General features: G+C 44.0%; 1 protein-coding gene across 1 annotated transcript; it reads right to left on the reverse strand.

Moving 5' to 3' along the window:
- Positions 1 to 485: 485 nt before the first annotated feature.
- Positions 486 to 24,191, reverse strand: LOC129849943 (cytoplasmic phosphatidylinositol transfer protein 1-like; the record flags this gene model as incomplete). The annotated part of the gene is made up of 7 exons (XM_055916621.1): positions 486 to 2,297; positions 3,424 to 3,579; positions 9,973 to 10,071; positions 13,631 to 13,702; positions 14,260 to 14,267; positions 16,512 to 16,600; positions 24,034 to 24,191. Coding segments are annotated over 7 exons (678 nt in total), but the record flags the coding sequence as incomplete, so codon positions are not given.
- Positions 24,192 to 26,654: the final 2,463 nt, after the last annotated feature.

Genomic DNA, 26,654 nt, shown 5'->3' on the forward strand with positions numbered 1-26,654 from the left:
TTGTTAAGGCGTTCCTCCTCCTCTCCATTTTCGGAAAAGGAGGAGTATTGAGGGAACCAAGGCGCAGCGAAGTTTGAACACATAATGATTTATTAAATAAACAAAATAGACAAAGACGAAAACGAACTATACTGGATATAACTAACAAAATAACAAAACGATGTAGACAGACCTGAACAAACGAACTTACATATACACGAAGCACGCTGACACAGGAACAGACTACATAAACCGAAACGAAACGAACAACCGAAACAATCCCGTATGGTGTAAGACATAACACAGACACAGGAGACAATCACCCACAAACACACAGTGATAATGCCCTACCTAAATATGACTCTTGATTAGAGGAAAATGCAAACCACCTGCCTCTAATCAAGAGCCATACCAGGCAAACCGAAACCAACATAGAAACAGATAACATAGACTGCCCACCCAAAACACATGCCCTGACCAAAAACACATAAAAACTAACATAAATAGGTCAGGACTGTTACAATAGTTACTGACTCTCGGCATGCTCTCACGTTCTCTCATCCTATGACCCATACAGCACTGAGTCAAGTGCTCTCTGTATCTGTGTGCAGACTCTCTGAATCCTTCTCTTGCAGTGGATACATCTCAAGTGGGAGCTTCTCTGATGAAGGTCAGCGAGAAAGCATATTGGTTGTGAGAAATGGGCTTTATAATTTTTTTTTTTATAAACTTTTATTTAACTAGGCAAGCTAGTTAAGAACAAATTCATATTTACATTGACGGGGACTGGGGCCTGGGATTAAAAATAACATTTATAAATACATTGAATCATTATCATTTACATTTACATTTAAGTCATTTAGCAGACGCTCTTATCCAGAGCGACTTACAAATTGGTGCATTCACCTTATGACATCCAGTGGAACAGCCACTTTACAATAGTGCATCTAAATCTTTTAAGGGGGGGGGGGGGGTCAGAAGGATTGCTTTATCCTATCCTAGGTATTCCTTAAAGAGGTGGGGTTTCAGGTGTCTCCGGAAGGTGGTGATTGACTCCGCTGTCCTGGCGTCGTGAGGGAGTTTGTTCCACCATTGGGGTGCCAGAGCAGCGAACAGTTTTGACTGGGCTGAGCGGGAACTGTACTTCCTCGGTGGTAGGGAGGCGAGCAGGCCAGAGGTGGATTAACGCAGTGCCCTTGTTTGGGTGTAGGGCCTGATCAGAGCCTGAAGGTACTGAGGTGCCGTTCCCCTCACAGCTCCGTATTATTGTTATTATTAAGAATGTTTATGTTCCTTCTCTATGACAATCGTGATGCGTCAGCTTTTTTTAAAAACGTACAGAGTTAAGTACATAATTCTAAATGTACGAAAGAGTGGTCTGGCCTATCAATTGTCTTTTTTCCTAAAAAAAGGCTGCTAACAAATGTAACAGCAGGGTGAGAAGTATAGTTTCAGTCAGATGTGTATTCAAATACCGTTAGAAATGATTTGAAATACTGAAGCTGTGGTTGATTGAGCTTGCCTGTTTCATTGGAACCAATAAAAAAGTATTGGAAATACAAACCCCGCCCACCTGGCCCTCCAAGCAGGTTAAAGCAAACGCTTAAGGTATTTTAAATACTGTAGTATTGAACTCAAGTCTTGTTGCAGTGTACCTTGTGTTTGACCATCCTGGCCACACAGATCCATGTTATAAGCCTTTTGCTCATGTTGAAACAGTGAAGCAAATCAATGAAACAGTGAAGACACGTTTAGACAATACATTCTCAGACTAAAAACATCATACAAAATAATGGTTATTAACACAAATCAATGCTTGTATAGATGAGTTACTGATATTTTGAGATAGCTTTCAAGAAACAGACAAATGAACACAAACTCAAATATACAGATAATAGATAGTAGCAGTGCTTGGTGCCGTGGCCTAGGTCCTACATTAGGCAGAGCGAAGATCATGGTCACATAGAAGTAGATAGTAGTTATGTGCCAGAGGCTGGTCTAGCAGGTAACTGGGCCACTGCAGCACATACACACATACACGCCACCCCTCAGTGTGTGGGTAAGAATCCTGGCCCCAGCACTAGTCTGCATCTCCCTCCCTCTCCATCTCCTTACTCAATAAAATACAATACTATGAAATATATATATTTTTAAATGTAATAATAATAATATATATACACACAGTATAAACAAGCTAGCTCACATCTGAGCGTACATGTGAACTAACTGGGACAGAGACAAGACGCAAACTCACCAATCCACTCATCCACCCAGGCAAAGGCTTGTCTGTGTCCTAGGAGCAGGACGTCACGGATAACCTGAGGATGGAGAGAGAAGGATAAGGAAGGTAAAGAGGGAGAGTGAGAAAGAAAGAAAGGGAGGGAGGGAGGGAGGGAGGGAGGGAGGGAGGGAGGGAGGGAGAGAGAGAGAGAGAGAGAGAGAGAGAGAGAGAGAGAGAGAAAGAGAGAGCAAGAAAGAAAGAAGGGTGGACAGGAAAGGAGGTTAGAAGACTTAGTGAGAGGACAGGTGAGTCAGAGAGGGAAGGAAGCTAGAAGACTTAGTGAGAGGACAGGTGAGTCAGAGAGGGAAGGAAGCTAGAAGACTTAGTGAGAGGACAGGTGAGTCAGAGAGGGAAGGAAGCTAGAAGACTTTGTGAGAGGACAGGTGAGTCAGAGAGGAAAGGAAGCTAGAAGACTTAGTGAGAGGTTAGGTGAGTCAGAGAGGAAAGGAGGTTAGAAGACTTAGTGAGAGGACAGGTGATTCAGAGAGGACAGGTGAGTCAGAGGGGACAGGTGAGTCAGAGAGGACAGGTGGACAGAGAGGAAAGGAATTTAGAAGACTTAATGAGAGGACAGGTTCGTCAGAGAGGACAGGTGAGTCAGAGGACAGGTGAGTCAGAGAGGAAAGGAAGCTAGAAGACTTAGTGAGAGGACAGGTATTTCAGAGAGGAAAGGAAGCTAGAAGACTTAGTGAGAGGACATGTGAGTCAGAGAGGAAAGGAAGCTAGAAGACTTAGTGAGAGGACAGGTGAGTCAGAGAGAAAAGGAAGCTAGAAGACTTAGTGAGAAGACAGGTGAGTCAGAGAGGAAAGGAGGTTAGAAGACTTAGTGAGTCAGAGAGGATGAACTTTAAGAGTTGTTCTCTGTCTTTTTTCCACTCCTCCACCAGTTAATGTTAGCCATGTGTGTCCCTGTATGAGTAATGGTGTGTGTGTGTGTGATGTTAGGGAAAGAGACCCTCAAGCAAGGAGAGGGACAGCTCAGAGGGGGAACAGGGCTTTAGGTAGGGGTGGAGGGGGATAAATTGAATTGAAGGGAGAGGAAATGGATGTGTGTGTGTGTGTGTGTGTGTGTGTGTGTGTGTGTGTGTGTGTGTGTGTGTGTGTGTGTGTGTGTGTGTGTGTGTGTGAATACAGAAATGGTGGGTGGACATAACTGGACTGACCTTGTGTACAAACTGCTCCACCCGTGTCTGAAGACCCCACACCTCGAACTTGACTGTCACCAGTTTGTAGGAGCACATGATGGGTTCCTGGTTGTCGATCCAGCCCTCCTGCAGAACACCCCGGTCTGTCTTCTCTGATTTAAAGTACCGCAAGTCCTACAGGGAACCATGGAAACACAGTATGAACAGTATTAAAGCTACAGTCCCGGATTGGTACATCCAATGTTGGACTTCTTTTGACATAGTGACATTGAAGAATATAACTTTCACATATCTCATGAGCATAGTGCCACTGTCTCACCTCATTGTTATGTCTCTATACAGGAATGCAATTTAATTCCTGACCCAATGAGTTTTGCAGTAAACATCCTGACAAGTATGAATGAACCATGTTTTCTTTGTCCAGCAGTCCAGCAGAATGGATGGTCGGTACCAGGAGGGTACAAGTCTTATGGAGAGCCCAGCCTGGAGCAGCCCGCTGGGGGGGGTTCTCGTTACAAACAGTACCCATTACGCATGAATTAATCACACTTCCCTGGGGACTCATTATACTGTAATGCTCATTAGCAAGGTCAGGTGTCTCAGTGTTGGGATGGTGAGAAGGGATGCATCGCACGCACACACACACACACACACACACACACACACACACACACACACACACACACACACACACACACACACACACACACACACACACACACACACACACGCTGTGCACAGGAGGAGAAACCTGGAGGCACTTTACGTGATTGCAGATGAGACGCGTTATAAAGTTTGGTTAGGTTGAGTCAAATTCTTTATTATAAGAAAGAACACTGAACAAAACTAACAAACCGAACCGTGACGCTGTACCCACAACCCACAAAACCAAAAGGGAAAATGGCAACCTAAATATGATCCCCAATCAGATACAATGATAAACAGCTGCCTCTGATTGGGAACCAATTCAGGTCACCATAGACTTACATATACCTAGATTTACCAAAACCCAGAGACATACAAAAAACCCTAGACAATCCAAAACAAGCATACCCACCCTCGTCACACCCTGACCTAACCAAAATAATACAGAAAACATAGATAACTAAGGTCAGGGCGTGACAAGGACTAGATGGTATACAGTTACGAACAGAATTGACTTAATGTAGCAGTTTAGGAGAATTTACGCAGCAGGATATGTTAATTAACCTAGCAGGTTAGGAGAACTTACGGAGCAGGATGGTAACCTAGCAGGTTAGGAGAACGTATACAGCAGGATACGATAATTAACCTAGCAGGTTAGGATAACTTATGGAGCAGGGTAGGATAATAACCTAGCAGGTTAGGAGAACTTACGGAGCAGGATAGGATAATAACCTAGCAGGTTAGGAGAACGTACGCAACAGGATACGATAATTAACCTAGCAGGTTAGGAGAACTTACGCAGCAGGATACGATAATTTACCTAGCAGGTTAGGAGAACTTACGGACAGGATAGGATAATAACCTAGCAGGTTAGGAGAACTTACGCAGCAGGATACGATAATTAACCTAGCAGGTTAGGAGAACTTACGGAGCAGGGTAGGATAATAACCTAGCAGGTTAGGAGAACTTACGCAGCAGGATACGATAATTAACCTAGCAGGTTAGGAGAACTTACGGAGCAGGATACGATAATTAACCTAGCAGGTTAGGAGAACTTACGCAGCAGGATAGGACAATTAACCTAGCAGGTTAGGAGAACTTACGCAGCAGGATACGATAATTAACCTAGCCGGTTAGGAGAACTTACGCAGCAGGATACGATAATTAACCTAGCAGGTTAGGAGAACTTACGCAGCAGGATATGATAATTAACCTAGCAGGTTAGGAGAACTTACGCAGCAGGATGCAAATAATTAATCCAGATATGTTAGGAGAACTTACGGAGCAGGATAGGACAATTAACCTAGCAGGTTAGGAGAACTTACGCAGCAGGATACAATAATTAATCCAGATATGTTAGGAGAACTTACGGAGCAGGATAGGACAATTAACCTAGCAGGTTAGGAGAATTTACACAGCATGATAGGATAATTAACCTAGCAGGTTAGGAGCATTAGGTTAAGGTTAGGACAATGATTAGGTTTAGGGTTAGTTGAAATGCTACAATTCTACCCCAAACCACCAACAAATGTAGATTTTGATTTATGCGTCACTTTCGTCAGTAACTGCATACCGTCTAGCCACAAGTTTTTTTTTTATATGGGCAGGAAAAACTTCTGTGCTTTGAGCACATTACCAAGTTATACAGTTGAAGTCGGAAGTTTATATACACTTAGGTTGGAGTCATTAAAACTCGTTTTTCAACCACTCCACAAATTTCTTGTTAACAATCTATAGTTTTAGCAAGTCGGTTAGGACATCTACTTTGTGCATGATACAATTCATTTTCCCAACAATTGTTTACAGACAGATAATTTCACTTATAATTCACTGTATCACAATTCCAGTGGGTCAGAAGTTTATGAACACTAAGTTGACTGTGCCTTTAAACAGCTTGGAAAATTCCAGAAAATTATGTCATGGCTTTAGAAGCTTCTGATAGGCTAATTGACATAATTTGAGTCAATTGGGGGTGTACCTGTGAATGTATTTAAAGGCCTACCTTCAAACTCAGTGCCTCTTTGCTTGACATCATGGGAAAATCAAAAGAAATCAGCAAAGACCTCAGAAAAAAGTTGTAGACCTCCACAAGTCCGGTTCATCCTGGGGAGCAATTTCCAAATGCCTGAAGGTACCACGTTCATCTGTACAAACAATAGTACGCAAGTATAAACACAATGGGACCACACAGCCGTCATACCGCTCAGGAAGGAGACGCGTTCTGTCTCCTAGAGATGAACGCACTTTGGTGCCAAAAGTGCAAATCAATCCCAGAACAACAGCAAAGGACCATGTGAAGATGCTGGAGGAAACAGGTACAAAAGTATCTATATACACAGTACAACAAGTCCTATATCGACATAACCTGAAAGGCCGCTCAGCAAGGAAGAAGCCACTGCTCTAAAACCACCATAAAAAAGCCAAACTACGGTTTGCAACTGCACATGGGGACAAAGATTGTACTTTTTGGAGAAATGTCCTCTGGTCTGATAAAATAAAAATAGAACTGTTTGGCCATAATGACCATCGTTATGTTTGGAGGAAAAATGGGGAGGCTTGCAAGCCGAAGAACACCATCCAAACCGTGAAGCATGGCAGTGGCAGTATCATGTTGTGAGGGTGCTTTGCTGCAGGAGGGACTGATGCACTTCACAAAATAGATGTCATCATGAGAAAGGAAAATGATGTGGATATATTGAAGCAACATCTCAATACATCAGTCAGGAAGTTATAGCTTGGTCGCAAACGGGTCTTCCAAATAGACAATGACCCCAAGTATACTTCCAAAGTTGTTGCAAAATGGCTCAAGGACAACAAAGTCAAGGTATTGGAGTGGCCATCACAAAGCCCTGACCTCAATCCAATAGAAAATTTGTGAGCAGAACTGAAAAAGCGTGTGCGGGCAAGGAGGCCTACAAACCTGACTCAGTTACACCAGCTCTGTCTGGAGGAATGGGCCATAATTCACCCAACTTATTGTGGGAAGCTTGTGGAAGGCTACCTGAAACATTTGACCCAAGTTAAACAATTTAAAGGCAATGCTACCAAATACTAATTGAGTGTATGTAAACTAAAGACCCACTGTGAATGTGATGAAATAAATCAAATCTGAAATAAATCACTCTACTATTATTCTTACATTTCACATTCTTAAAATAAATTGATGATCCTAACTTACCTAAGACAGGGAATTTTTATTAGGATTAAATGTCAGCAATTGTGAAAAACTGAGTTTAAATGTATTTGGCTAAGGTGTATGTAAACTTCCGACTTCAACTGGATATCATTGTTCTGGTATAATGTGAATTTGGTTTGCAAAATTCCAGCAACTTTCCCAAAATTCCCAGGTTTCTGTAAATCCGTCTAGTAGCATGAGGACAGATGCAGAGCCTCGGTCTGACGCCATTAAAAGGTCATTTACCACCTTCACAAGTGCAGTCTCAGTGCTATGATGGGGTCTAAAACCAGACTGAAGCATTTCGTATACATTGTTTGTCTTCAGGAAGGCAGTGAGTTGCTGCGCAACAGCTTTTTCAATTTTTTTTGAGAGGAATGGAAGATTCGATATAGGCCGATAGTTTTTTATATTTTCCGGGTCAAGGTTTGGCTTTTTCAAGAAAGGCTTTATTACTGCCACTTTTAGTGAGTTTGGTACACATCCGGTGGATAGAGAGCCGTTTATTATGTTCAACATAGGAGGGCCAAGCACAGGAAGCAGCTCTTTCAGTAGTCTATTTGGAATAGGATCCAGTATGCAGCTTGAAGGGCTTGTAGCACAGCTATCCTCGCCGTAAGGCGATCGTTCTCCTGTATAGTACAGCGACTGCAATTAAAAGACATCATGTTAATGTTACTACTTAGCTTCGGCTGTTGAAAGTGCTGACGAACCATGTCCAGATAAAGCGTCCGGAGTGAAAAAGTTGAATGAGGGAAAAAAGTTGTGATGGAAAAACTGAAAATATAAACGGTAATTAAAAAGTAAAAAGAAAAAAACGTAAAGTTGTCAGCTAGCAAAGTAAGGTTGGCAACAAAACGCACAGCAACAAAACGCACAGCAACACGTCTGCAAATTCAAGAGGAAGTGACGTCAACCCTGACGTCAACCCAAGACCCAAGACGTCAACTACATACACATACACACACACACGTATGGAGAGGCACATAGCCAGTTGGTGATCAGAGGAGTGAGAAGCTGTAAGAGGCTGTTTGAGGAAGATAACACCATGTATTCCTCCATCCCTCCACCCCCTTCCCTCCATCCACCCCTACATCAACCCTTCCTGAGGCTTGTGAAGAGCAAAGAATGGAACGTGAAGGAGAGCAGGGATACAGCGGTGAACATGGTTAATGGCAGCCATGACCAGCTAGAGGTATCTCTCTCTGATGATACCAGCAGCTAGCTGACCCTCAGGGCTGAGAGGGGAGATATGACCAGCTAGAGGTCTCTCTCTCTCTGATGAAACTAGCAGCTAGCTGACCCTCAGGGCTGAGAGGGGAGATATGACCAGCTAGAGGTCTCTCTCTGTGATGAAACTAGCAGCTAGCTGACCCTCAGGGCTGAGAGGGGAGATATGACCAGCTAGAGGTCTCTCTCTCTGATGATACCAGCAGCTAGCTGACCCTCAGGGCTGAGAGGGGAGATATGACCAGCTAGAGGTCTCTCTCTCTGATGATACCAGCAGCTAGCTGACCCTCAGGGCTGAGAGGGGAGATATGACCAGCTAGAGGTCTCTCTCTCTCTGATGAAACTAGCAGCTAGCTGACCCTCAGGGCTGAGAGGGGAGATATGACCAGCTAGAGGTCTCTCTCTCTCTGATGAAACTAGCAGCTAGCTGACCCTCAGGGCTGAGAGGGGAGATATGACCAGCTAGAGGTCTCTCTCTCTCTGATGAAACTAGCAGCTAGCTGACCCTCAGGGCTGAGAGGGGAGATATGACCAGCTAGATGTCTCTCTCTCTGATGAAACTAGCAGCTAGCTGACCCTCAGGGCTGAGAGGGGAGATATGACCAGCTAGAGGTCTCTCTCTGTGATGAAACTAGCAGCTAGCTGACCCTCAGGGCTGAGAGGGGAGATATGACCAGCTAGAGGTCTCTCTCTCTCTGATGAAACTAGCAGCTAGCTGACCCTCAGGGCTGAGAGGGGAGATATGACCAGCTAGATGTCTCTCTCTCTGATGAAACTAGCAGCTAGCTGACCCTCAGGGCTGAGAGGGGAGATATGACCAGCTAGAGGTCTCTCTCTCTGATGAAACTAGCAGCTAGCTGACCCTCAGGGCTGAGAGGGGAGATATGACCAGCTAGAGGTCTCTCTCTCTGATGAAACTAGCAGCTAGCTGACCCTCAGGGCTGAGAGGAGAAATGAGCAAATGAGATATGAGATTTGTATAGGGGATTTGTATACACTCTTAGAAAAAAGGGTTCCAAACGGGTTCTTCGGCTGTCCCCATAAAATAACCCTTTTTGGTTCTAGGTAGAACTCTTTTTGGTTCCAGGTAGAAGTGTTCAACCTGGAACCAAAAAAGGGTTCTTCAAAGGGTTCTCCTATGGGGTCAGCCAAAGAACCCTTTTAGGTTCTAGATAGTGCAGTTTTTCTAAGAGCGTATTCACTTAGATATTATGTTATCACCCTCTTACACTTTTTCTGACTTTGTGAAATGACCAGGTTTCTAGCACCCATAGTTCACCCCCCCACTCCTTCCAAAAAGTACACTTCCACACTTTCTAACATGGGTTTAACAATGGTGGAAACTCACGCCAGCCAATGCTTAGACCAATCATATGGTTTTAAATCCATGCCGGTGAGTGTACAAGTACACACTTGTACTGGAAAACGATGGAGAATTGTGACTGTCGAAGTCCAATGCTGCTGAAACAGTGACTTGGGATTCCTAACCCTTGACTTCTAACCTTTGACCTCCTCACCTCAGACTCCTTGTAGTAGCGCTCTGGGATCTCGTCGTAGGCGATATCCACTAAGCACACCTCTATCTCCTCCTCCCCTTTGGGCTCGCTATCAAAGATCTGAGGGAGAAAAAGATGGCCATGTCATTTTAGAGAGAGAGAGAACATAATCAACTGTTCTCCAAGTCTCAGATGTAGGGACACCCATGATGAGGACGTTGTATTTCAGCAACACCTTATCTATGTAGATATCAGTGATCTTAGGAGTGAAGCTTAATGAACGGTCATTCCCACAGCAGCCACTAGGTGGAGCTCTGATGTTTGGGTAAGTTGAGTGAGCGAGCATTGCATGATACTGATCGGCCAGAGCTGCCAATCATATAGAGAATCACATTGCTTGAAGGGGGAAAGCGAGGCTTTTAACGGTTATGAATGATTTACTCCTTTCCCTATTAAAGCCATTAGACCTCGTCAGGTGACAGGTGCTTTTGCCCGGAGGATACATTTAGCTCATTTAGCAGGGAGAAAGAAACAGGAGAGACAGAGACAGAGCTGGTGCAGTAATAACCTCCTTGAAATAGTTGAATAATCCAGACAAAAATCCATCCATTACTGACATCAATGTGTATTCATCTACCAACCTTTGCATGATAAGTAGACTGGGAGGATGAAAAACTGAACTGAGTGATGATGTCTTTGAAAGTAGAGGAAGTAAGCCTTGGGAAATTGAGGCATTGATGGGATGAATTTAAAATTCAGCAAATACATACTTTAGTCTCAGGAATGAAGTCAGGGTCGTGTTCATTTTGCACCAAACACAAGAAAATCAGCTGAAACAGGGAGGGATTACCTGGAAATGTCCAATAAGAAACTTTGATTTTCTTTTGTCTATAGCAAAATGTTTTATAATGGTTTCCGTTATATCCTAATGAACACGACCCAGGACAGACAGGATCATTTCTATTATATGACATCATGTAAATGTTGTGGAATGGTAATGTGAATGTGTCCCCCACCAGGAAATGAGGTTCAGTGGTGAGAGGAACAAGAAGCAACAGTCCCTGTTTAAAGGACTGGATCAGACATGCAGACAGACACACACAATATCTCCCTATATCTTATTTCCTTTCTATCTTGCTCCCCCTTCTCTCCTTTCTCTGGTTGTCTGAATATCAGTCCTTCATACTGTAGGGAATTAAATCTGTAGCCAAGGAGCTGTGGCAATCATCCCTTTCTCCCTGACACACCAACTCTCACAAAAAGAAGATGCAGCAGGTGAACGAGGCTGAAACACCTGTTGTCTGCATCTCAAATGGCACCCTATTGCCTATGCAGTGCAGGGCTCTGGTCAAAAGTAGTGCACTACATAGGCAATAGATTGTCATTTGAGATGCAGATATGTAACAGAGTAAGACCTTGGTGTACTATGGATGTCCTTGACATGTCCTTCAAACCAGAAGAAGGGGGATTAGTTATGAGTAAACCCATTGTGTAACATGAGGCAATAGGCATCCGATAGCAAGCCCAACCAAGATAATACATTATTGAAACTCTCCTAGCACAGAGGTATACGATATAAACTCTCCTAACACAGAGGTATACGATATAAACTCTCCTAACACAGAGGTATACGATATAAACTCTCCTATCACAGAGGTATACGATATAAACTCTCCTAACACAGAGGTATACAATATAAACTCTCCTAACACAGAGGAATACGATATAAACTCTCCTAACACAGAGGTATACGATATAAACTCTCCTAACACAGAGGTATACGATATAAACTCTCCTAACACAGAGGTATACAATATAAACTCTCCTAACACAGAGGTATACGATATAAACTCTCCTAACACAGAGGTATATGATATAAACTCTCCTAACACAGAGGTATACGATATAAACTCTCCTAACACAGAGGTATATGATATAAACTCTCCTAACACAGAGGTATACAATATAAACTCTCCTAACACAGAGGTATACAATATAAACTCTCCTAACACAGAGGTATACAATATAAACTCTCCTAACACAGAGGTATACGATATAAACTCTCCTAACACAGAGGTATACGATATAAACTCTCCTAACACAGAGGTATACGATATAAACTCTCCTAACACAGAGGTATACGATATAAACTCTCCTAACACAGAGGTATACGATATAAACTCTCCTAACACAGAGGTATACAATATAAACTCTCCTAACACAGAGGTATACGATATAAACTCTCCTAACACATAGGTATACAAAATAAACATTCCTATTCAATATAAAAAGGATGAAAGGAAAAAGAGAATTGAAAGGGAGGATGTATGTAGAGAGATGGGAATGGTAGAGATGATCAACCACCACACACAGCCTTCAACACAGTTATCTATCTTTTTTTAACATTTATTTAACTAGGAAAGTCAGTTAAGAATAAATTCTTATTTACAATGACAGCCTAGGAACAGTGGGTTAACTGTTTTGTTCAGGGGCAGATTTTTACCTTGTCAGCTCAGGGATTCGATCTAGCAACCTTTCTGTTACTGGCCCAATGCTGTAACCACTAGGCTACCTGCCGCCCCAATGCATAAATCCATATCCAACTTGATTTGATATGCTCCACATTGAAAGGCTGGAGAAAGAACCACTTCCACTTGACTCGGAGGCCTGGGCCCATATTCATAAAGCCTCTCAGACTTGGAGTGCTGATCTAGGATCAATTTGGACTTTTATGAATTAGATCACATGGACAAGGGGGACCTGATCCTAGATCAGCACTCCTACTAAAGATGTTTTATGAATATGGGCCCTGAAGCCCACAGACTGATTGGTAATCTCACTGATCTTAGTGAGGGAGAGGCTAGCCAAGAAATAAACGTGCATTCTGATGAGTTGGCTGGGGCAATTAGCAGGCCATCGTGAATATATTAGACCAGTGTTCTTATTCATCCCAGCCTCCCCCTGTTCTGACTCCACCCACTCGTTTAGAAGTGAGACAGAAAAAGATGAGACTGAATGTTGTATGTGGTATTCAAGTGCACACACCATGACCACTCACAGACACACACCATGACCCCTCACAGACACACACCATGACCCCTCACAGACACACACCATGACCCCTCACAGACACACACCATGACCACTCACAGACACACACCATGACCCCTCACAGACACACACCATGACCACTCACAGACACACACCATGACCCCTCACAGACACACACCATGGCCCCTCACAGACACACACCATGACCACTCACAGACACACACCATGACCACTCACAGACACACACCATGACAACTCAGACACACACCATGACCCCTCACAGACACACACCATGACCCCTCACAGACACACACCATGACCACTCACAGACACACACCATGACCACTCACAGACACACACCATGACCACTCACAGACACACACCATGACCACTCACAGACACACACCATGACCACTCACAGACACACACCATGACAACTCACAGACACACACCATGACCACTCACAAACACACACCATGATCATGCAGACACACACCATGACCCCTCACAGACACACACCATGACCATGCACAGACACACACCATTCACAGACACACACCATGACCATGCACAGACACACACCACTCACAGACACACACCATGACCACTCACAGACAACCATACTGACATTGTCATTGCTGCCTTTGTTGTCCTCATACTTGGTCTCTATGTGAATGGAGAACTTTGGCAGAAAGGAACACTAGAGAAGAGGAGAGAACAGCAGGAGATTACACACAGAATAGAGACACATTAAGACAATATTTTGATATTGATATGGTATGCTGAGTCCCAAATAGTACACTATTGCCTATGTAGTGCACTATTGTTGACCAGGACGCACTATGTAGGCCCTATTGTGGGCCCTGGTCAAAACACTACAGAGGCAATAGGGTCCCATTTGGGACATAACGCTAAATGTAGAGTGGTTAAATCCTAATCATCTACAACAGGGTGTGGAGCACTGGGGAAAGTGATCTCTAGAATCTGTCTACCACTATCCATACAGGCTCAAGAAAGACAGAGGGAATATCTTCCTGGGTCTTTGTGGTCAGCCTGCAGGGAGAGGTGTTTTATGGGCATTGTGTGTGTGTGTGTGTGTGTGTGTGTGTGTGTGTGTGTGTGTGTGTGTGTGTGTGTGTGTGTGTGTGTGTGTGTGTGTGTGTGTGTGTGTGTGTGTGTGTGTGTGTGTGTGTGTGTGTGTGTGTGTGTGTGTGTGTGCGCGCGTGCGTGCATAAGGAACATCAGTGGGATACTCACAGTGTACTCTGCATCACAGCAGGAGAAGAATCCAGGACCAGAGAGAGATGGAGAGAGACAAAGAGGGGAGGGAGTTTAACGAGAGGAGAGAAAGAGAGAGAGAGAGGGAGGGAGAGTGAAAGACGAGAGGGAGTTAAACAAGAGGAGAGAGGGGGCGAGAGAAAGAGAGCGAAAAGGGGAGGGAATTAAACAAGAGGAGAGAGAGAAAAAGGGGAGGGAGTTAAACAAGAGGAGAGAGGGAGAAAAAGAAAAAAGAAAGAGGAGATAAACAAGAGAAGAGAGGGGGAGAGAACATCATGTGTTAAGAGGACACCTGAGAAGGACAACAAGGAGCAGCAGGAGCTTGTTTTCTTTTATAGCTCTCTAATAATATGACCCTCTCATCATGTCCTCCTCCATCACTCACTTTATCCCTCCCAACAAGCTATTGGGATTCTTCTCTCTGAGGAAGGGAATAGTGTGTGTGTTCGTGTGTGTGTGTGTGTGTGTGTGTGTGTGTGTGGTAGGGGGATGAAGCTTGGGAATACGTTGGGTCTGAACAGATAGAGAAGGTTGAGAACAGATAGAGCTCTTAGTCAGTCCAGTCCAAAATAGCCAACCAGGACAAACAGTCCCTGTGCAGAGTACAGTACATTCCATCACCTAGCTATACACCATTATCACAATGTCTATCAGAGTACAGTACAGTCCATCACCTAGCTATACACCATTATCACAATGTCTATCAGAGTACAGTACAGGATATCACCTAGCTATACACCATTATCACAATGTCTATCAGAGTACAGTACAGTCCATCACCTAGCTATACACCATTATCACAATGTCTATCAGAGTACAGTACAGTCCATCACCTAGCTATACACCATTATCACAATGTCTATCAGAGTACAGTACAGTCCATGGTTTGAATCCAAGAGCCGGCAAGGTGGAAAAATGTGCCGTTCATCCCTTGAGCGAGGCAGTTAACCCCCAACAACAATTGCTCACGGGGCTGAAGACGAGGATGTGGATTAAGGCAGCCCCCGCACCTCTCTGATTCAGAGGGATTAAATGTGGAAGACACACTTGGGTTGAATGCATCCAGTTGTACAACTGACCAGGTATCCCCTTTCCTCCTTTCCGTTATCAGACACACTGACACAGGAGTGGTTACCTGTGATGGTGTAGGTAGTAGTGTAGAGGTGTTACAGTGTAATGGTCCTAGGAGTGGTTACCTGTGATGGTGTAGGTAGTAGTGTAGAGGTGTTACAGTGTAATGGTCCTAGGAGTGGTTACCTGGGATGGTGTAGGTAGTAGTGTAGAGGTGTTACAGTGTAATGGTCCTAGGAGTGGTTACCTGTGATGGTGTAGGTAGTAGTGTAGAGGTGTTACAGTGTAATGGTCCTAGTAGGTTACCTGTGATGGTGTAGGTAGTAGTGTAGAGGTGTTACAGTGTAATGGTCCTAGGAGTGGTTACCTGTGATGGTGTAGGTAGTAGTGTAGAGGTGTTACAGTGTAATGGTCCTAGTAGGTTACCTGTGATGGTGTAGGTAGTAGTGTAGAGGTGTTACAGTGTAATGGTCCTAGGAGTGGTTACCTGTGATGGTGTAGGTAGTAGTGTAGAGGTGTTACAGTGTAATGGTCCTAGGAGTGGTTACCTGTGATGGTGTAGGTAGTAGTGTAGAGGTGTTACAGTGTAATGGTCCTAGGAGTGGTTACCTGTGATGGTGTAGGTAGTAGTGTAGAGGTGTTACAGTGTAATGGTCCTAGTAGGTTACCTGGGATGGTGTAGGTAGTAGTGTAGAGGTGTTACAGTGTAATGGTCCTAGGAGTGGTTACCTGGGATGGTGTAGGTAGTAGTGTAGAGGTGTTACAGTGTAATGGTCCTAGGAGTGGTTACCTGTGATGGTGTAGGTAGTAGTGTAGAGGTGTTACAGTGTAATGGTCCTAGTAGGTTACCTGGGATGGTGTAGGTAGTAGTGTAGAGGTGTTACAGTGTAATGGTCCTAGGAGTGGTTACCTGGGATGGTGTAGGTAGTAGTGTAGAGGTGTTACAGTGTAATGGTCCTAGGAGTGGTTACCTGTGATGTTGTAGGTAGTAGTGTAGAGGTGTTACAGTGTAATGGTCCTAGGAGTGGTTACCTGTGATGGTGTAGGTAGTAGTGTAGAGGTGTTACAGAGTGATGATGGACCTAGGAGTGGTTACCTGTGATGGTGTAGGTAGTAGTGTAGAGGTGTTACAGAGTGATGATGGACCTAGGAGTGGTTACCTGTGATGGTGTAGGGGTAGTAGTTCCAGGCCTTCTCTGTCACATAGAAGATTTTAGGGACCACCGCCCTGGCCCAGCTAGGGAGCTTACTGAAAGAGAGAAGACAAGTGAGCTGAACAAAATAAGGGAGAAGTGGAGTGAAGAAAAGAGAGAAGCAAGGGAACGAGGGATGAGAAGAGACAAGAAGAGGGGAGAAGTAGAGGTAAGGTGGAGCACAGCGAGAGATAGAGAACAGCATCAAACGGAAACGAGAGAAGACATGACATCCATCTGAATCATAGACCTGAACCCTTCCACCCCTTGCTATCCCTTCCTCACTGTTAGACCCTATGCAGTATCTGGCGCCAGCTGTGAGGAGCTGAAAATGGAGACTGCTGGGTGGCCATTGCGGCTCAAAATTCTGTAGATTATGGTGATTTTACTGGGTAACCTGCAACAAAAGGGAGAGGACGGAGCACAGAGAACACAGCCAGGGGTTCTCTCATTCAGAACTACCTCTGTGACCATCATTGTCTGGATGGTCTGACCTTGTAGCCAGTCAGGGAGAACCCATTCAAGAATGTCCTATCTAAACCTAACCAGAGAACCAGAGATGGAAGGATGAGCAGGAAAGACGTCTGCTGCCGTGATGCTGAGGTGGATGCAAAATGATAAGTTAAAACTGTTAAACACCAGGAGAGAGGAGAAGAATCCTATGAGAACAAATTACATTGAGAATGATATTTTGAGCCCTGGGTGGAGGCATAAACTTTATTAGAGGCATAAAGTATATTTTATCCCAATTCCATCCGGACACTACATTTGTGTGGATGAATCGAAGCAGAAAGCCCGCAACAGCAAAAGCCAACAGGTACAGCCCAAACGGCTGTGCATGAGAGACACAGACTATAAATATTGTGGGTGTCACGGGTGGGTTTACTGCAGTCAATATCCTACATTGGAGAAGTGCAGACTGCAGCACCAGGCCAGCCATAAAGTTGCAAATAGCTCTGTCAACAGAAGGTGGGCGGCTGCCATTTTAAACAGCCAAATGCCACTGGGGGAGGATTCTCACTCAAAATGCTAAATATACTGAGTAATGTTGGAGCACGACCCTCCCTCAGCCTTGTTGATTAGATGGCTGAATCACATGAGGTTGGGGGCACCTTAATTGCGGAGGACGGGCTGGTGGAACGGTATCAAATACATAAAACACATTGTTTCCATGTGCTTGGTGCCATTCCATGCGCTCCGTTACGACCATTATTATGGGCCGTCCTCCCCTCAGCAGCCTCCTGTGGGATGAATATTGTGTTCCTGTTGGTCCCAGTCTACAGATCCTCCAGTCGTTAATCTCGTGTCAGTTCCACAGAGGACTGACATGCTGTGTTCATTGCACTCTCACTGACGGACCTTTAAATAGCAAAGTATAGAGGACCACTTTAATGTCCTCACCCTCCCTTTCTGCACACACACACTCTCACACGCACGTACTTGTCTGGCTGTGGTAGCAGGTGGTCTGTGGGTGGGAAGGCAGGTACAGCATCCCAACGTGACTGTTCAAATGATCCACCACTTACACTACGCTGATCTCCTCTCCCATCAGAGCTCACACAGGCAGCTTACAAGTCGTACTTCTGTCTGAAAACCTACACTCATCTCTGTCTTTTCAAGTTCTTTCTCTTTCTGCCTCACCTGGCATTCTAAAATCTAAACCCTACACTCAAATCTCCACAGGGAAGTGAATGGTAACAATGTGTGCTAAATTAGAACTAAGGTTTTGAAATTACGTTTAAAAACGTGAGTTTCAGAAGTGGGCATACCTGTGAACTGGGACCCTGTACCACCCATAGATACCATACATTACTGGTACCATCCATAGATACCATACATTAATGGTGTCACCCATAGATACCATACATTACTGGTACCACCCATAGATACCATACATTACTGGTACCACCTATAGATACCATACATTAATGGTGTCACCCATAGATACCATACATTACTGGTACCACCCATAGATACCATACATTACTGGTACCACCCATAGATACCATACATTACTGGTGCCACCCATAGATACCATTAATTACTGGTACCACCCATAGATACCATACATTACTGGTACCACCCATAGATACCATACATTACTGGTGCCACCCATAGATACCATACATTACTGGCACCACCCATAGATACCATACATTACTGGTGCCACCAATAGATACCATATATTACTGGCACCACCCATAGATACCATACATTACTGGTGCCACCCATAGATGCCATACATTACCGGTACCACCCATAGATACCATACATTACCGGTGCCACCCATAGATACCATACATTAATGGTGCCACCCATAGATACCATACATTACTGGTGCCACCCATAGACCCCATACATGAATGGCACCACCCATAGATACCATACATTACTGGTACCACCCATAGATAACATAAATTATTGGTATCTCCCACAGATACCATACATTACTGGTACCACCCATAGATACCATACATTACTGGTACCACCCATAGATACCATACATTACAGGTACCACCCATAGATACCATACATTACTGGTACCACTCATAGATACCATACATTACTGGTACCACCCATAGATACCATACATTACTGGTACCACCCATAGATACCATACATTACTGGTGCCACCCATAGATACCATACATTACTGGTGCCACCCATAGATACCATACATTACTGGTACCACCCATAGATACCATACATTACTGGTGCCACCCATAGATACCATACATTACTGGTACCACCCATAGATACCATACATTACTGGTACCACCCATATATACCATACATTACTGGTACCACCCATAGATACCATACATTACTGGTACCACCCATAGATACCATACATTACTGGTACCACCCATTACCATGACCTGCGGCCCAAATGTCACTATATTCCCTATGGTCAAAAGTAGTGGACATTTTGCCATAGGGAATATTGCATTATAAAGGGATTAGGGTGCCATTTAAGATGTCGCCTATCTCTGACCCGGTTTGTACCTCTCTGACCCCCTGGAAACCAATCAGAGTGCCTCCTCGCGTCCCAGACACCTAATGAAGTCAGTGAATGGGAGATAGATACCGCTCCATAGGGACCAGACACCTAATGAAGTCAGTGAATGGGAGATAGATAACACTCCATAGGGACCAGACACCTAATGAAGTCAGTGAATGGGAGATAGATACCGCTCCATAGGGACCAGACACCTAATGAAGTCAGTGAATGGGAGATAGATAACGCTCCATAGGGACCAGACACCTAATGAAGTCAGTGAATGGGAGATAGATAACGCTCCATAGGGACCAGACACCTAATGAAGTCAGTGAATGGGAGATAGATAACGCTCCATAGGGACCAGACACCTAATGAAGTCAGTGAATGGGAGATAGATACCGCTCCATAGGGACCAGACACCTAATGAAGTCAGTGAATGGGAGATAGATACCGCTCCATAGGGACCAGACCCATGGAATCAATAGAGAGCAGTTCCTTCCGCCAGGCAGGCAGGTCTGCTGTGATCAGAATGAAACAGTCCGGAACACAGTTAGACCTGATGGATTTCCCAGAGCAGCACACTGCAAGACCAGGGCCGTGACTTTCTGTGACTGTCCGACAACGCTGTCCACTTAGTGCATGAAGAACCCCTTGGGTTGTGACAGTTGCCTGGCTGGTGGAGGATTTGGCTAAATTTGGATCTGGGAGGCTTGTTTCCATTGGCGACCGCATCTTGACCATGTCCCAAACTGGAATGAACCCACTCTGCTAAACTGTGTTCCTGGTCACATCTCTGATGATGAGTCAGTGACTCAGTTGATTGACTCTGATCTGTCAGTATTACAGACAGACAGACAGACAGACAGACAGACAGACAGACAGACAGACAGACAGACAGACAGACAGACAGACAGACAGACAGACAGGTATGTGTGTTTGAGATAAAGAGAGAAAGAACAAAACATTTTAAAAAGAAAGAAATAGGGAGAAAGAGTGAGGGAGAGACAAAGACAGAGAACGAGAGACGGAGGTATACAGTATGCATGTTTGAGTATGAAAGAGCAAGCGGGCTTGCTTGTGCATGCAGTGTGTATGTTATCATGTGTCTCTGTGTGTGAAAGTGTGTGACTGATTGGGTCAAATCCAGGGCCAACTCACAGAAAAGGCATTAGTGAAGCAGAACGTGTATTTCAGACTCACCAGTGCGTTTAACAGCAAATTCAATTGTGATCTAAATCTACATAATGGAGAATCAAATATTCAATTTCACACAGTAATCATGTTCAACAGAGTGTGGAGATGGACTAACAGAGAAAATGGGATTGAAATGACACACGCAATCAAATAGATTGCTCTCCTATGGCTAGAACCTGTGAGACCTATAATGTCTTAAAATCTTTATGTCCTCTTATGAGTGTTTTATGGAACCTCCATGTCCATACTGTGTACAGCATACCACTGACCTCAGTGCTGGTGTTCTATAATATTCTATTAACTTCTGTTCTGTTCTATTCCATTCTGTTTTTATTCTATTCTATTCCATTCAAATCTGGTCCCTTGTGGCTCAGTTGGTAGAACATGGTGCTTGCAACACCAGGGTTGTGGGTTTGATTCCCACAGGGGACCAGTATGAATCAAAAGTATGAAAATGTATGTACTCACTACTTACTGTAAGTCACTCTGGATTAGAGTGTCTGCTAAATGACTATATTCTGTTAAAAAAAGAATTCTCCATTCTATTTAATTCCATTCTATTCCAATCTATTCCGTTCCGTTTTGTTTTATTCCATTCTATTCTGATCTATTCCCTTCTATTCTATTCTATTCCATTCTATACTTTACTATTCCATTTCATAATGTTCTATTATTTTCCATTCTATTATGTTCCATTCTATTCTATTAAGTGACCCATAATGACAGGAGGATATCACAATACTATTTAAGTTCCTCGGCATACACATCACGGACAAACTGAAATGGTCCACCCACACAGTCAGTGTGGTGAAGAATGCGCAACAGCGCCTCTTCAACCTCAGGAGGCTAAAGAAATGTGGCTTGTTATCTAAAACACTCACAAACTTTTACAGATGCACAATTGAGAGCATCCTGTTGGGCTGTATCACCGCCTGGTACGGCAACTGCTCCGCCCACAACCGTAAGGCTCTCCAGAGGGTAGTGAGGTCTGCACAACGCATCACCGGGGGCAAACTACCTGCCCTCCAGGACACCTACAGCACCCGATGTCACAGGAAGGCCAAAAAGAGGGCAACAACCACCCGAGCCACTGCCTTTTCACCCCGCTAGCATCCAGAAGGCGAGGTCAGTACAGGTGCATCAAAGGTGGGACCGAGAGACTGAAAAACTGCTTCTATCTCAAGGCCATCAGACTGTTAAACAGCCATCACTAACACAGAGAGGCTGCTGCCTACATACAGACTCGCAAAATCATGGGCCACTTTAATAAATGGATCACAAGTCACTTTAATAATGTTTACATATCTTACATTACTCATCTTATATGTATATACTGTATTTTATACCATCTATTGCATCTTGCCTATGCCGCTCTGTCATCAATCATCCATATATTTATTTGTACATATTCTTATTCAATCCCTTTAGATGTGTGTGTATTAGGTAGTTGTTGTGGAATTGTTAGATTACTTAGATATTACTGCACTGTCGGAACTAGAAGCACGAGCATTTCGCTACACTCGCAATAACATCTGCTAACCATGTGTATGTGACCAATAAAGTTTGATTTGATTTAGATTATAAAATGGCTGAGCCTGAGTAAAAGTGACTGGGCCAACATTTTCCAGTAAAAATACAGCAAAAATAACTACATTTTTGCAATCACATTGCATCATTTAACACATGATAAATGTGACCAAGAAACACCACAAAATGTCCTTGTCAAACAAGCCCTTTTTAGGCCTATTGCCAAGAACAGATGTAAGATCTTAACTTGAGCATGTTTGCTACAGCATGGAAATAATTCTGCAGCAACAGGACATGTGAAGTGTTATGTGGAATATGATTACATTTACATTTTTGTAGGGGTAGATACATATTTTGTAAAGGAAAATCAAGTCTGAAATTTTTAATTAATTTAATAAATTTAATTTTTTAATATGATACTACAAACATGACGAGGTAGGCCTAGGATACTCTGCTGACACTGACAAACTGAGATCAATGAAAATGACCTTGTCTTGAATGCAACCCTCTAATCTCGGCCTACGAGAAGAGGAGACACATATTGTACAACATGACATCCATCTAGCCTGGAGGAGAAAAGTATTGTCCTAAACTTTCCAGTGGCACTGACTCACCCAATGAAGACAGTGAATATGGCACTCCCCAAGGATATGTCTGGCACTCCCCAAGGATATGTCTGGCACTCCCCAAGGATATGTCTGGCACTCCCCAAGGATATGTCTGGCACTCCCCAAGGATATATCTGGCACTCCCCAAGGATATGTCTGGCACTCCCCAAGGATATGTCTGGCACTCCCCAAGGATATGTCTGGCACTCCCCAAGGATATGTCTGGCACTCCCCAAGGATATGTCAGACGCTCTCCGCTAGTGCCAAGAGATTAGTCCTGCTGTAGCTTACTAATGGGAATAAACTACACAACACCTTATGCTTAAATCACTTGAAAGGATCCTTCGGAGTATACAGTATGTGACTTTTGTGTTGACTGTATCTTCTGTGGGCCAGTATTCAATCTGGCAGGACCATGGCTTTGTGACGTCTGGTTTGCTTAATATGAGGAATTTGATGTATAGCATTTCATTTTATTTTTTACTTTTACTGAAGTATGACAATTGAGTACTTTCCCCACCACTGTACACATAAATCCAGATACTTTAAGACTTTTACTCAACTAGTATTTTACTGGGAAACTTTCACTTTTACTTAAGTTGTTTAAGTCAGTTTCTATTAAAGTAACTTTACATATATTTTTTGCGTGTACTTTTTACCCCTTTTTCTCCACAATTTCGTGATATCCTATTGGTAGTTACAGTCTTCTCCCATCACTGCAACTACCAACTCGGAAGAGGTGAAAGTTGAGAGCCATGCGTCCTCCAAAACACAACCCTACCAAGCCGCACTGCTTCTTGACACAACACTCGCTTAACCCGGAAGCCAGCCTCACCAATGTGTAGGAGGTACAACTGGCAACCGTGTAAGCGTGCATTTGCCCAGCCCGCCACAGGAGTCGCTAGAGCGCGGTGGGACAAGGATATCCTGGCAGGCCAAACCCTCCCCTAACCCGGACGATGCTGGGCTAATAGTGCGCTGCCTCATGGGTCTCCCGGTCTTGGCCAGCTGTGACACAGCCTGGATCTGTAGTGGTGCCTCAAGCACCGCAGTGCAGTGCTTTAGACCGCTACGCCACTCGGGAAACCGGTAACTTTATTTTCACTCAAGTATGACAATTGAGTACTTTTTCCAACACAGTTGGTAAGTACCCACTTACTTGTTGAGGTAGACGCGTTTTTCTGTGAACTGTCCCTGTCCATGTGTGGGGTCCTCGTAGGGTTCGTTCTGCACCACCTCCACTCCTTCTCCACGCTCACTCTGCTCATGGCTGTGCTTGCTGATCATATACAGCTGGCCAATCCTGTACTGGAAGACAGACAGACAGAGAGACAGATAGACAGAGACAGACAGAGACAGACAGACAGAGAGACAGACAGAGACAGACAGACAGAGACAGACAGGCAGAGACAGACAGACAGAGAGACAGACAAACAGAACATGGTTTTAGATCCACCGTTCTAATGTTAGCTGTACAACACATTGGAATGTTTCCAAACATTGCAGGAACGTTCATTGTTTGCAGGAATACATGGAGTAAGACGACAGCTTTAGCATGAGGCCATATAAAGATCATTAATAAGTTAAGATTAGTTGAGTATAATTAGGAATTTTATTGAGTGAAAATCTAAGTCTGTTGAAGAATGCTGGTAAAATAAAACCACTAGTAAATCTCCCATTTAATGTTAGGCATCAGAACAAGAACTTCATGACCATCATTAAACATATCGGCCCAGATCAGGTCCCAAGATCATAAATCCCAGAGTTACAACAACCATGGCATATTCACACCTGGCAACCGTCTCCATAACAACCAAACACATGATTTAAAAGAGTCATCCACACCATAACAACAGACATGTCCATATTAGCCCCACCCCCGAGCTAGCTCTAAACAACAGAACAATAGCAACAGTCGTCCACGCTAGGTGATACCATATCCCAGAGGCCTCCAGTCTAGTCAACACACAGTCCTTCACTCATCGCACACCCGCATGGACCGTGAGGGCATACTACCGTGTTGCTGTGAGCGACAGGGATGGTGTCATACGGTAAAAATTTCCAACTCGGGTGGAAAATATGAGAAGGGAGAGCAGGAGGGGGGATCTCGACAGCTTTGGGAGCGCAGTTTTCCCATTCGTAGTCCAGGAAATCAATACTGAACTGTGACTAACATATATCACCCTGGTAGTCCTCTCAGGGACACGGGGGCTCAGTGCCTGCATCCCAAATCCCTACATAGTGTACTACTTTAGACCAGGACCTATAGGGCTCCGGTCAAAACTAGTGTACTATATAGGGACTAGGGTGCCATTCGGGACTCAACCTGTGGCTCAGAGTGTAGCTTCCTATAGAGTTCCAGAGATACCTAGACTAATCTAGGAGAGGGAACAGAAACAGGCCATGGGGCTCTGACTTGTGGCTGACACTTCTTTTGATGATGTACCCCTATGACGTCCAAGAGTAAGGTGTGATGATGTACCCCCATGACGTCCAAGAGTAAGGTGTGATGATGTACCCCCATGACGTCCAAGAGTAAGGTGTGATGATGTACCCCCATGACGTCCAAGAGTAAGGTGTGGAGGATTAGGGGAAAACAAGAGCATTCTTAGAAATAGCGCTATCAGCAGAACCAGTGGCAGGAAGAAACAACATGTGGGGGTGTGAGTGTTAAACTAGAAATACTTATATTATGCCCAACTATCCAATGGTTTTGGAACTTTCAGACTGTGGTAATGGCTGGTCCACTAAAGCTATATGTTCTGGTCACAATAATGACATTTTTGCTGTCACACCAAATTAGGTTTCTGTCACAATGGTACCCTAATGTAGTATCCCTTATTATTACAGTAGGCTTGGTGGGGCAGCTCCACCGTGGGACTCCCAATCCCGTTAATTACACTGGGACCCCTTTGTCGCAGCACTGCACAGGAGCGCAGTGCCATTCATCACAATGGGCTCCCTGACGCAGCTGCGCATTAGGGCGAGGTGACACTTTTAATGGAATTCTATGATCTGATATGTGATGTTTAGTGCTGCCTCTGTTTACAGGGCCTCTCGTGGAGGTGATTTATCAAACTGAAGGCAGAAGTACAGACGTTAAATTAAATGATGTTCTCTCTCTCTCTGCATCTATTTTTCTCTCTCCATCTCCATCTCTCAATTAAATTAAATTCAGTAGACTTTATTGACATGGCAAATTAAATTACTTACGTTGTCAAAATACACTTATAACAATGGTGGGACCAACTACAATAAGGAATCAATAATAATAGTAATAGTAGTAGTGGAAATGGTATTACCATTAACAGCAACTACAACAACAATATTAATTAGAATAATAATCTCTCTCACTTCACCTCGCTCTCTCTCTATGCATCTATTTCTCTCTACATATCTCTCTCTCGCTCTCGATCTCTCTCTTCTCTCCTCTCTCTTCTCTTTGTGCCAAAGCACAGTACCCCAGCCCGCTGAGGCTCTAACACAGACTTATATTCTGTCTTATACAATTTTTCATAGGGCTCAAAATGTACGCAAGATCTCATTCAGATGTAGGCTGCCTACACGCCAATTGCAAAGACTAGCAACCACATTGTGAACTGTTATAGTCAATGGCTTTATTCAAAATGGCACCCTATTCCCTATATAGTGCACTACTTTTGACCAGTGCCCATAGGAGAGCACTATGTAGGGAGCCATTTTGGAAGCATCAAATCACTGTTGTTTGGCATAGGTAGTGTAATCTGGCGTTACATAGAGACAGTCTGCTGCATCCATCCT

Source organism: Salvelinus fontinalis, unplaced genomic scaffold, assembly GCF_029448725.1.
Source record: "Salvelinus fontinalis isolate EN_2023a unplaced genomic scaffold, ASM2944872v1 scaffold_1769, whole genome shotgun sequence".
In the NCBI taxonomy this organism is placed as follows: Eukaryota; Metazoa; Chordata; class Actinopteri; order Salmoniformes; family Salmonidae; genus Salvelinus; species Salvelinus fontinalis.